Source organism: Primulina huaijiensis, chromosome 1, assembly GCF_012295235.1.
Source record: "Primulina huaijiensis isolate GDHJ02 chromosome 1, ASM1229523v2, whole genome shotgun sequence".
NCBI classification, from domain to species: Eukaryota; Viridiplantae; Streptophyta; class Magnoliopsida; order Lamiales; family Gesneriaceae; genus Primulina; species Primulina huaijiensis.
This window is the reverse complement of record NC_133306.1, coordinates 3394493-3406968: the sequence shown is the minus strand read 5'-3', so window position 1 is coordinate 3406968 and position 12476 is coordinate 3394493. Positions and strand designations below refer to the sequence as shown.

General features: G+C 32.2%; 2 protein-coding genes across 4 annotated transcripts; both read right to left on the bottom strand.

Moving 5' to 3' along the window:
• Nucleotides 1-1086: 1086 nt before the first annotated feature.
• LOC140977487 (uncharacterized) lies at nucleotides 1087-4104 on the bottom strand. Its single transcript, XM_073442228.1, has 4 exons — nucleotides 3899-4104; nucleotides 2823-3022; nucleotides 1382-1845; nucleotides 1087-1288 (listed from the first exon to the last, which is right to left on the bottom strand). The coding sequence occupies exons 1-4, from the start codon at nucleotides 4041-4043 to the stop codon at nucleotides 1234-1236; spliced, it is 864 nt and encodes a 287-aa protein (XP_073298329.1). The 5' UTR covers nucleotides 4044-4104; the 3' UTR covers nucleotides 1087-1233.
• Nucleotides 4105-6189: 2085 nt separating this feature from the next.
• LOC140977473 (probable receptor-like protein kinase At2g42960) lies at nucleotides 6190-10119 on the bottom strand. Of its 3 annotated transcripts, XM_073442221.1 has the most exons (9): nucleotides 9539-10119; nucleotides 8271-8999; nucleotides 8057-8161; nucleotides 7774-7896; nucleotides 7355-7525; nucleotides 7126-7255; nucleotides 6773-6982; nucleotides 6420-6576; nucleotides 6190-6316 (listed from the first exon to the last, which is right to left on the bottom strand). In XM_073442221.1, the coding sequence occupies exons 2-8, from the start codon at nucleotides 8921-8923 to the stop codon at nucleotides 6448-6450; spliced, it is 1521 nt and encodes a 506-aa protein (XP_073298322.1). In that variant the 5' UTR covers nucleotides 8924-8999; nucleotides 9539-10119; the 3' UTR covers nucleotides 6190-6316; nucleotides 6420-6447. The 3 variants fall into 3 exon arrangements, with proteins under 3 accessions (XP_073298322.1, XP_073298317.1, XP_073298313.1); XM_073442216.1 differs by having other exon boundaries at nucleotides 6190-6576; nucleotides 8271-9409; XM_073442212.1 differs by having other exon boundaries at nucleotides 6190-6576.
• Between the last annotated feature and the right edge of the window lie 2357 nt (nucleotides 10120-12476).

Here is a 12476-nt window from a genome sequence, read left to right as displayed (position 1 = left end):
ATTATTAATGGGCCTTTTTAATTTCCATTGATGGATCACATATTGCGTGCCATTTTCCAAGAATAATTACCAATAATTCAGCAGCATATTAGTAATAAATTTATTTTATTCAAATTTCAAAATATATGATAACAAATAAATAAAACTGCTAATGTTATTTTCTTGGCAATAAATAAAAGGAGTGCTGAAGATACAGGTCATATATATGATTAATATGAAAAAGATATTATTAAGATTATTAGGCGCACAGTCAAAATTATGTTTCCTTGATCATTTCAATAACTGAGGAATTCTGTTTACTTTGGCCATAAATCTGTTAAAGTCAGTAATCCTAATGAATAAAATATTTCAAATCCGATTATATATATATATATATATGATACAGAATCTTATTATGTTGATATAATTATTTTATGAAAAAACAACATATATAAATATCTACGTGTAGACAAAAATTTGTGTGAGACGATCTCAATGTGGTATTTTGTGAGACGGATCTTTTATTTGGATCATCTATAAAAAAATATAACTTTTTATCCTAAGAGTATTACTTTTTATTGTGAATATCGGTAAAGTTGACTCGTCTCATAGATAAATATTCTTGAGACCGTCTCACAAGAGACATACTTCTAAGTGTAAACATGCCTATAATATTTTTTTACTTCTATTCTCGTATGTGTTTGATTAATTGTCTCAAAAATTTTAAGAACACCAGACTTCTCAAACATTGTGTAAACAACTAACTTACGCACCCTTATATTAAGACTTGATTTTTATTCCCTATTTATCGTTAAAGCCGGACGGGGGACATAAGCAGAACCCCCGAGGCTAAAAATAGCAATCGGGTAACATATCTTTCCCTGTCTCAAATATAAAGATTACAATTATTTTATAAGTCCAAAATATATAGTCAAGTTTCTACTTTTAGTATTATTCTCTCTATTTTTTAATCACTCTTCCGCTATCATTAAATACATTAACTAATTCCAACATTTTTTTTATCTTATTAAAACATTCATTAAATAAAGTTAAATGAGAAATTTAATTGTAAAACTTATTTTTTTAATAATTTTCTTAATCTGTGTGAAAAATGCAGAAGCCTAAATATATGGGACACGAAAATATAATACCGATACCAATACAAGAAAAGAGAATGAATATACTCTTTGTTTGTTATACACTACACTAGTTTCACTTGCAGAAACAAGTTGTAGCTTTTCTCCAACCATCATGTCATTCTCTCAAGGGTTCGCTTGAACTCGTTTTTAATTGAATGATCAAAGCAATCCTGCAAATATAACAACGCTGGGCAATCAACTGTCAACGTAAGTAAGAACACGATGGAAATATACTTATAGGTTAGTGTTCGAATATCATTTACCTTTCTCTAGTGTTGCGCAGACACTCAAGAATACCAGTTGCATGCTGCACCTTCGAGTATTCTGGCTTCTTCTTGCTTTCTAAAAGTAAGGAGGAAACACTTATAAATGTTTCGAGTTGTTCCTCAGTTTCGTGCAGCTTTTGATCTATGTGTTTCATGAAGTCTTCGAATGAAGAGATTTCTCTCAAATGCTGCATTGTATTTGAATTGTTTCCGTCTATTGGACTGAAAGATGATGTGTTGTTGAAGTCTCCCCCACTCGACTCACTCTCTGTAACAACTAGTACTTCCTGATGCTCACCAAATTTCAGCTGATCCGACTCAGAGAGTTGATTTTCATATGAATTGTTAAGATTTGCCTCTTTAGGGGTTATAATCCGAATAGGACTAGATGGCTCTGTTTCATTAACTTCGATATCCAAAGCAATGTTTCCAATCAGTAGACTTTCTTTCACAGAAATTGCCTGAAAAAACAGTTGTTTTCTCCCGCAACCAAGATATCAGAATTCAGCATTTTTCTAAAACCTTCCTTGACTAGAACTGTTATAAAGGAAAGAAGGGATACGTCTATCTTGGTTTATTTTTTATTCGGAAAATAAATTATTGAAGGTTCAAGGAAAAAAAATTATCACATAAGTTCTAAAACGTCAAGCTTTAGAAGTAACAATCCTAAAAGCTTCCACGGATCAATGAAAATAAATGTTTTGTTCTTTCTTGTAAGTAACTGAAGTAAATGCTCTTGGGCCAAACCTTTTTTCCAACTCTTACACTTGATGTGACTCAAACCAAATCTATCAAGAACTAATTAGTTGGTCTCAAAGATGTAAAACTTCCATACCATATTGGCAACCATCACCGACCATTTCCTTTCAGATTATATATAAGACTTCAACTTTTCATAACATATATTCCATGATAAATTATTGTTTCTCCAATTGTAAAAATCTAGAATGAAAAAAAAAAAAGCAAGTTTTATCAGTAAATATACCATGATCACATCACTGCAAACAGTTAAAAGAAATGGAAACGTATTTATCTTGAAACAAACACATTACCATTGTAGCCCAAGCTTTTGGTACCCATAGTCATTTTCTTGGAATATTTTATTTTTTTCATCACTAATGAATGGATTGAGATGAAGTTCTATACATGATCAATGAGTAAAAGCTGTTGTATCATCTCTATCATATCATTGTGCCTATTACAATCATCTCGAGGGATGTTGCAATTGCACGGTATGGGAAAATTAATAGTTGCAATGATTACATCTAGATTTTTGGTAAATAATTCTATTCAGTCCATCTATATTTTTTTTACAGTTCGATTAGTTGTAAACAGTTCAAAATGCACGCTAGTTCATAGATTTGAAAGCAGAATATAAGTTAAGCAGTTCCAGCTTCGAAAAAAACCCACAGTTGAATATATATGAAAGTTGCTATACCTCATTCAGTTTTGACGAAAGCTCATCAAGTAACTCAATGCGACTCTTCAACTTCTCCATAGCCTGCATGACTTGCTTTTTTTGAAATAGCAGCTTCCTAGCATCATCTTCCTTTCCAGTTTGGACACTAATAGCTGCTTGCCGTCTGAATTTCTCTGCCGCTTCACTCAACCGCATGAGTCTCGACCTGGCATTACTTGCTGAAAACATCAACCAGTTAGTACTCTCAGTCAAGTTGGAAGCTTCTTCATAAATATATTAATAATGCCATGAAATGCAAATCGCTCATTACCGAAAGAATTTCATGGAATAAATTAAGTTTAAACTGCAAGCACTCCCCCAACCCCCCTTACAACTCACTCCACTGAATATCTCAGTGATCACAATCCATGAACTTCTTGATACCTTCCGACCAGAAGAAAATGATTTTGACTATAAAATGTAAAACTAGAGGAAGATACACTCTTGCAAATCTCTTACATTATATGGATAACTCGTGGTCATCCTTATTAAATATAATCATATACACCTAAGATTTAGTAAAAACTTTAGCCATATCCATTTAATCAGGTACAAAAATTTAAAGAATACATTATGGTCAATTCGGAGCAACAAGAGCACAGAAGCCTCCTTTATCCCACTAAGTGACGTCATTGTTATCTATATCCTGTTATATCCCCATCTGTATTTAGATAATACATATCATGTTAATCGTTTGTATTCAAATCTTTTCTGCTCTCCCTCTTGTCTATTAATATGGGTTGGGTACTAATCATAGTCAATTCGGATGCCACAAATTCAATAATCCCAGGGCAGGGCAGAAATAATTGTAAGTTTCACATGTAAAATACACCAACTCGCACTCAGCTAAATTTCTGGCTTCAATTCTCCCAACAAAGCTACGAACTTTGTGAACTTACAGACTAAATAAATCAAAATTCACCTAACATTAGAAACCTGAATGCCAAAACAACAATTCCTAATTCATTAAGTAAAATCCAATTACCAAATACATAAAATAATCCACCAAAGAAAAGAGATGACAAATGGTTTAAATAATTAAGAAAGATAAAGACCTTTTGTTCTTGTAGCGTCAGCCTCAATGTGAAGATTATCAAGTTGTTGCCGAAGCTTCTCTGGAGAAACTAAGCACACAGTCCCAGCACGCGAAGCAGGTCGCCATCGACATCGAGCAAACGCACCGCCACAGTGCAGTATCATTTCTTACGCAACCATTCGATTTTCTTCTCCATAAACTACCGTTTGTTTCAACAAAACAATTGAGTATTAAAATCGAAAATTTATATTTAAAAATCGATTTATTATTTAACAATTATGATTTTTTTTCTTATTATCATACTGGAACTATTTAAATTTCATTTTAAACTTTTTTTATAATTTTATTTAATATTAATAGGATATAAACTTTTTTTATAATTTTATTTAATATTAATAGTATATATAAATTTTAGGGTCGACACAGGTCAAGTTATTCGGGTTTCGAGTTTTATATTTTATACCATATCTAAAATAATCGAATTATTTGGCTTTTTTAAAAAAATTTATAAGAAATTTACTAAACTAAGTTTATAATTTGTTGTTAATTAAAATATACTTAAACTAAAAAAATACAAAAATATTAGTGTATTAACATCTTCAACTAAAATATAAAACTAAAGTAACACAAATTTATCTTAAGCAAAAACTCGTGTGAAACGGTCTCAAAGGTCGTATTTTGTGAGACGAATTTCTTATTTGGGTCATCCATGAAAAAGTATTACTTTTTATGCTAAGAGTATTACTTTTTATTGTAAAAATCGATAGGATTGATCCGTCTCACAGATAAAGATTCATGAGACCGTCTCAAAAGAGTCCTACTCTTTATCTTAATTAAATTATAATACCCGAACAAAACAAAATGCCCAAACTACCCGACTTTTTCTATCCGATCGGATTCGGGTGGTCGGGATCTTAATTACTTGACCCGAAAGTCCAACTATTCATTATATTTTTATTTTAAATTTTAGTATTTTATATTCAATAGTTTATTAGATATAAAATACAATCATATTGGGAATATTTTTTCCACAATTAAATATTCTAGTTTTTATTTGAGAATGCGAAGCTATGTTTCACTGATACGCAGTGTGCTTGTATTATCCTCGTGGCAGCACCCACTAACCATATGGGGGATTATTCTATCCTACATCCAAGGGCCAGAATTTTTTCTGGCACAATTTTTTTTTTTAAAATTTTTTTTTCCCATGAAGTGAAATCCCAACATTCATATAGGTGTGGGCACTGCCCCCACACCCAGGATCGAACGAACCCCATATGGGGGCGCTGTCCTAATGCTAGATTCAGTTATTCTTGTATATTTTAGCCCTAACAGAAACTACTAAAATGCTTAAATGTGGTTTAAGGTAGACACAAAGTCTTATGAGATCGTCCAATGAAATAATTTTGTTAGATGAATTTTCAACCCGATCTGATCTATGAAAATTGTTATTTTTTATGTCAAAAATTGTTTTTTTTGTTGTGAATATGAACTTTGTCAACCTGTCTCACGTATATAACGTGAGACCGTCTAATAGAAATTTTATTCTTCAGTGAGGGTGGTATACCGTATCGTACTATAAAATACATATTATATATTATATCGAAAATTTCGTTACCGAATATCGAAATATCGGTATCAAAGTTTTCGATATGTATAATTAACACACAGATTATATCAAAATGCTATCATATACTGAGATTTTGGTTTTATACCAAAAATACTTTATATTTTTAAAAAATTAACTTTATTTTTTAAAATTATTATTATTATATATATTTCGATATATACCTAAAATGTCAATATCAATATCATATCATACCGAAAATTTTCGATAAATTCGATATTTTTTTATGCTTGTACCGCTCATAATAAATATAGCACATTTTATTTTAAAAATACAGTAGCATCTCATTTTTTAAAGCTGATCCGTTGACGTGGCTAAATTAATATGCTCCAACTTATGCGACCGTACAAGTTAAAATGAATTTAACCAATAACTCATGGGCCTTCGGCTTTTATTCACATGCAATGTTCTTCCTTTTCTAAAAAAAAAATGTTCGTATCTTTTCTTCTCTTTTTTTGCAATGTTCTGCAGTAATTACTATTGTAGTGGTGGTTGGTCTTAAGAACGATGAATTTATCACATTTGTTTTCCGTAAACATCCTAAATATCATACAGATACAGAGTACAACTGCTCCGTTAAATTACAAAAGGGGTCCTGCATTGCCTAAAAAACCTCCAAGTATCAAAGAAAGTGGTGGAAGTCTCCCTACTTTCCCGTAGAAGATCGAGCAGAGTACATGAGATGAACAAAAATGATGATTGTTAAGTTATCAATGACACCCAATTGGTCCAAAAACAGTGGCAAGTATAGATGTGAAAAAGTTTCCAATGACACACAGGGCAATAGTTTGTTGTTCACATCACGGTTCTCTGTGATTCAAGATTACTTCAAAAATCAAACTTTGAAAACGTCATTCGTGTAGGGAAGGGTTGGTCACTAAAGTATCTACACATCTAAAATCAATTCTTTTACCCCCAAACTAGTGGTTGAGCAGAGAATATCAGTTGTTTGTCTCCGAAGAATGGCTCTGTGATTGACAAACCTTGACTTCCATCTCAACAGAATTGGAACTTTCCTTCATGGATTCGATTTCCATGCTTGTTGTTCTGGTTTTTCTGCTCCTTCGATCCTGCAAGAAAGGAAACTTTAGTCGTTTACTAGTCGATTAATTGATTGGGGTTTGCATCTTACAAGTTTAGCACACTCAGACTCACCATAACAATCAAATATTTTGTGCACTTCGAGCTTAAAGAGATGCAGCTTGAACAAATAAAAAGACAAAGTCCTAATAGCATAACATAAAAGAGGTGGGGATTGAATCTCACCACACGATAAGGGAACTCCTCAGTTTCAAGCATTTGAACCACCTGACTCATTTTGGGGCGTTTCTCTGAATCAGGGTCGACACACCTAAGAGCAACCAAAAGGGCACGTTTCAAAGAACGGGTTGTGGGCCTAACTTCGAGACCAGGATCCACAACTTCCTCGGCTTTTCGGTTCCCAACCATCATTTTGAGCCACTCGACAAGATTAACCTGCCAAATGCACAATCTCGGTGGGTTAACAGGAACATGATCGATTTCTCAGTCACAGTTCACATATTCATGCGTGTTTCCCCACCCCGGTTACAAAGGAATATTAAGTAACCGAATTACCAGAAAGAAAATAGATAAAGTACCTCATTTGCTGGACGTCCATAATCCACTGGATCTCTTCCTGTGACAGCTTCTAGTAGCAGAACACCAAAACTATAAACGTCACTCTTTTCATTCAACAAGCCAGTATTTGCATACTCAGGAGCAACATAACTAAAATTCACGAAGATCGGTATTAATGTCACAACTTACAACAAATGAAACAACAGATATAGTTGGGATATTTTTAAGTGAGGGTGCATAAGTGAATACCCAAATGTTCCCATAACTCTTGTAGTTATATGGCTTTCTCCAGATCCCAAGAGCTTAGCCAATCCAAAATCAGAAACCTTTGCATTGAACTCATCGTCAATCAAGATGTTACTAGATTTTATGTCACGATGAACAACTTTCGGTTCAATAGCTTCATGCAAATAAGCCAGCCTGCAAAACCAAATTGAGATATTTCTGAATAGAGACCCTTGAAAGTCAAAAGTGCATGTAATACGAGAAATAAATACGGCTACGAGTAGCAAATGTCCAATTGTGTTATTTATCTGAATCTTACAACCCATCCGTGAAAATTGAAATATGTCACTCTGTTTACTTTTGTCAAAGGTGGTTGCTTCCATATCAGCAAAAACTGAATCACATGAACGAGTACTTTGTTGTTAAAATCTAAATCTACTTACGCCTTCGCTGTACCAAGAAGAACTTTCATGCGGGATTCCCATGTAAAAGTACCATGTTGTTTCATAGACCCGCGAAGCCACTGTTCCAGGTTGCCTTTGTTGACATACTCATATACCAACATTCTGCATAGAAGGATAATTTAAACTCAAGTAATTAAAGTTCGAGTAGAATACACGAGTACACGGGAAAAAGAATATTATAATTGCACTTAATTGCAACATAAATATCAAACATATAGAATTTAAAATTTAGTTTCAGAACTACACTAGCAAAGAAGCTTACCTGTGAACTCCTTCTATGCAATAGCCAAGAAGCCGCACAAGATTCTTGTGTCGAACATGGCCAATAGCCTCTACTTCGACCCTAAATTCTTTCTCCGCTTGGCCACTGGAAGAAAATTCCCATTTCATTTCAGCCATAAAAAGTAAGTATACAAGCCTCGCTGATAAAATGGGACAAGCTTTAGAAATGTTGGAAACAGAAAATGGAAACTTACAGATTGTTAAGAAGTTTCTTAACTGCGACTTCAGACCCATTAACCAATTTCCCTCGATAAACAATCCCATATCCACCTTCTCCAATAATATACTCAGATGAGAAGCGCTTTGTTGCAATTTCGAGATCCCTAAGTGTGAACCAGTGGCCCCATCCAAGATGAGATGTTTCCGGCAAGCCAACTAAAGGTGATGCCATAACAAGACCATAAGAAAATGAAGATAGTTTGCGGGCATTCCCAGAACTTCCTTCCTCTCCTGATTGAGAACTAAAGGCCCTTTCATGATGATATAATGAACTGCATTGGCTGATATTATCACCATCACTTGATTTACTCCTACTTAAATGAACTAACATCTTCTCCGTTTTCTTATCACTTGCTTTGTCATCAATGGTCAATAATAGACTCTCGGTGTGATCATTCACACTTTGATTCCCAACTTTGTCAACTTTGATTTCTTTTGAGACATTAGGGATTTGAGAGAGTGAAAATTTTTCTGAGGTCTTTCGAGATTTTCTAGTAAACATGCCCCATATAGATAATATTCCTAGAATTAATATTATAAAGGCACCCATACACACACAAATCAAAACCCATAGTTTCAGACCCCCGTATTTCTTTGATAACTCGGTGCTTAAACTTCCAGTTGACATTTTCTTCAAACCAGACGCAACGAAGAAATCTTGCTTTTACTCTTGGTAATGGACAAAAAAGATGACAAATTCAATCCTGGATCCCAGAAACGTGTCAGGTCAAAAAGAAAACATCCAAAATTGGAAGATACATCAATAATTACAAGAATCCTAATCATTGCTTTGCTAATCCCGGAGGAGTCACGAGTTGGGAAGCAAAATAACATGAACAAAGCAGCATCACTAACCAAGAAGAACTATTTATCCACCGTTCTATCAATCAATAGAAACCATTTTTGGATCAAACTAGGCAATGCCAAAATTATCACACAAACAAAGATTTATAACCAGGGGCGAGCCACCTGGGTGCGAGAAAAAATCTCAAATGTTATATTTAATTTATTGATGCCTGAATTCCATGTCCGCTTCTCAGAGCATTTTAGAAGGCAGATAAAAGCGAGCATTCTCAGCCCTTCAACCAGCAGCATTCAGTGAATAAATCCCATCCTAAATCAAAATCTTAAGAGGGGTGATAATAGCAAAATCAAGAAAGTGTGACTCGTGATACAGGCAGCGTAAGTAAGCCACAGGAATAAAGCGGTATAAATTCAACAGATAAAACGAGTAAAATCTCACCTTCGCAAGTGATCTAACTTTAACACCCCTTGATCTTCTACTTTGAGAAACAACCCAGTTAAAAGGCCCTTGCTTTTGTTGACAGGGGTCGATGAGCATAGATACACAACAAATGTATAGATGNAAAAAAAAAAAAAAAAAAAAAAAAAAAAAAAAAAAAAAAAACCTACCAAAGAACCCAACCGAGAAATGAAAATAAAAAATAAAAAGAGAAAGAAAGAAAGAAGTAGCACCCCACAAGAAAGTCGAGCAACTAAGCTAAAACAAGAGTAGTTTAGAAGTCAAAAACCCGTAACCGGCAGTGGGCCAAAGCGCATTTTTTCAAGAAAATAAAAATAAAAAAATGCGAACACCGAACCAAATTTTCTCAAACAATGGCAGACAAAAATAAAAGCGGAGACATCTCAACTTCGACGGTGGAAAAAATTGTCGAGTTCGGTTCAGAATTGGCTAATGAAAGCAGAGTTAAGTGAAATCTCAGTTGGCATTGTGTTAATGCGGGGCAAAGAGGTACATCAGAAAAGCTGGAGAGGAAGCTTTGTTTACAATGGACTGATGGAGGAAACCTGACGGGAGAGAGAGAGAGAGAGTCAGACAACAATTATTCACTGTAGAGCGTAGACAGCATTTATAACAGTTGAGTAAGTAAAATAAAAATTTACAGACAAAGTAAAAGGACATGGAATGAAAACAGTCAACTTTACTAGAAAGGAGGGAAAACAAATGACATTTGATGGTTGAAAATATAGTATTTGATGTTATAATTTTTTTATACATCAGTTGATTATTTTGTTTTGCTTGAAAATTTTTCAAATTTATCTGATATCATATGAGATTCATCAGATGATCATCTAAAAAATACATAACATCATATGTTGTGTTTTCAACCATAACAGAAGATCTAAATCCAAACAAATGTAAGGATTTGTCCGTGAATTTACTAACTTGTCCTTCAATTCATATGACAGCATTAGTATTACTTTTTATATCTATAATACACCATTTAAATAATATCGATAATGAGTAAAATTATTTTGATCTAATATGTTTTTTAAAAATTATCTTCGTATTTGATAACAATCAAATATATTTTGAAAAATTAGTTTTTTAAAAATGAAGTTTACTCAATGTTATTCCTCCAAATTTTCCACATATGTGTATTATGTATATATATAATTTGGTTGGGGAGAATGCTAATTTAATATGATAATAGTAGTCTATGAACAAGCGTTGCATATATAAAAAGTAACAATAAATCCGAAAGTGGATATTTTATGCGACACAAAAGTTCTTGTGAGACGATCTCACAGATCAATTTCGTGGGTCGAATATCTTATTTGAGTTATTCATGAATAAGTATTATTTTTTATGCTAATAATATTAATTTTTATCGTGAATATAGGATGGATTAACCCATCTCACAGATAAAAATTCGTGAGACCGTCTCACAAGACACTTACTCTTTATGCGATTGTTTTTCAATATTGGGTGTGAAATTGAAAATAAATGAGTTGATTTAATTTGGATAGAAAATGAATAAGAGTCGGTGAATATTTAATTAAATATGTAAAATATTTTATATTTAAGAAAATATGAGGGATATTTCTGAAATTTTAAAAAAACGTTTCATCATTGGTGAGTATTTAATTAAATATGTAATATAATTTATATTTAATAAAATATGAGGGGTTTTTTTTTGAAATTTTAAAAAACGTTTCACCATCGTATGACTAACTTAGGTTATTTAAATGTAATTAATAATATAGATATTTGTGACTTGTATATTAAGATCTGTATATATTAATTAACTCAAGTACGACATAAATTTTAAATCTAAAATTTATGGTTACATTAGCATTAATGTTAAAATAGTTGATTGAATTAAATCAAGTTTGTATAAAAATAATTTATTTTCTTACTCGTACTTCATTTTTTAGTGAAATATTTTATGAAATAATGCTATAAATTGTAGATAAAAAAATCAATTGCTAATTTTGAAACAAATATATGACAATGGATATAAGCTTGTATGTATTTATCATATCATACATAATACAGTGATCCATAAACTTATATTGATACGATAGCTATCGTGTTGATCTCTCGATTAGACCATCTCCAATTTATATATTCTATTTTTCATTTTCTATTCAAAAACATTCTTTAAGTCATATATTTTAAATGTTGCAAAATACAACATTTTTTAAACTTTTTCACTTCAAACGTATATATAATTACATAATATGTGGTGCAACTGTGTTTTCATTTGGAGTTTAACATTGCCAAATACTTCATTATTTCCTTTTAGTTTGTAATATAAGTAGTAAAATTACAATTAATATATGATAATAATAAAACAATTCAAATAAATTTAAAACAGATAAACAAAATTTAGCACTAAAATTAATTAAAAATTCAAAAGAAAAAAAAAATGAAATGGACCAAAAATTTTAAAAAAAATTACGAAAAGATTGTTAAATCAATTAAGATTTTTATGTAAAAAAAATTTTAAGGCAAAACTGAATTGTGTTAAACTAAAAGAAATTAACTAGATTGGACTAAGTCGAGACTAAACTGACGCATACTAAAATTTATTGGTTTACCAAGTCAATTAGTCCGAAGAAATATTCATACATTCTCAAGGACATAAGTTTACACTTAGGAAAGCAAAACTGATAGTTGGGTAAGTTTTTTCGTACAAAATTGACCACAATAGTGTACAATTGTCAGATAATGTTGACGTGGACAAAAGACAAGAAAAAAATATTTTCTGGAATGGATCCTTTTTGAAACTCGAAACTGTTGAAGAAATTAGGTTTAGGAAAGTCTTACGACTTTTACAAAAGATTCAAACATCCAAGCTTTCAAGTATTTTAACTAAACTCAGTCAGTCGTACACACTTTACAAAAAATTGTACCCGATCATCAAGCATCATTG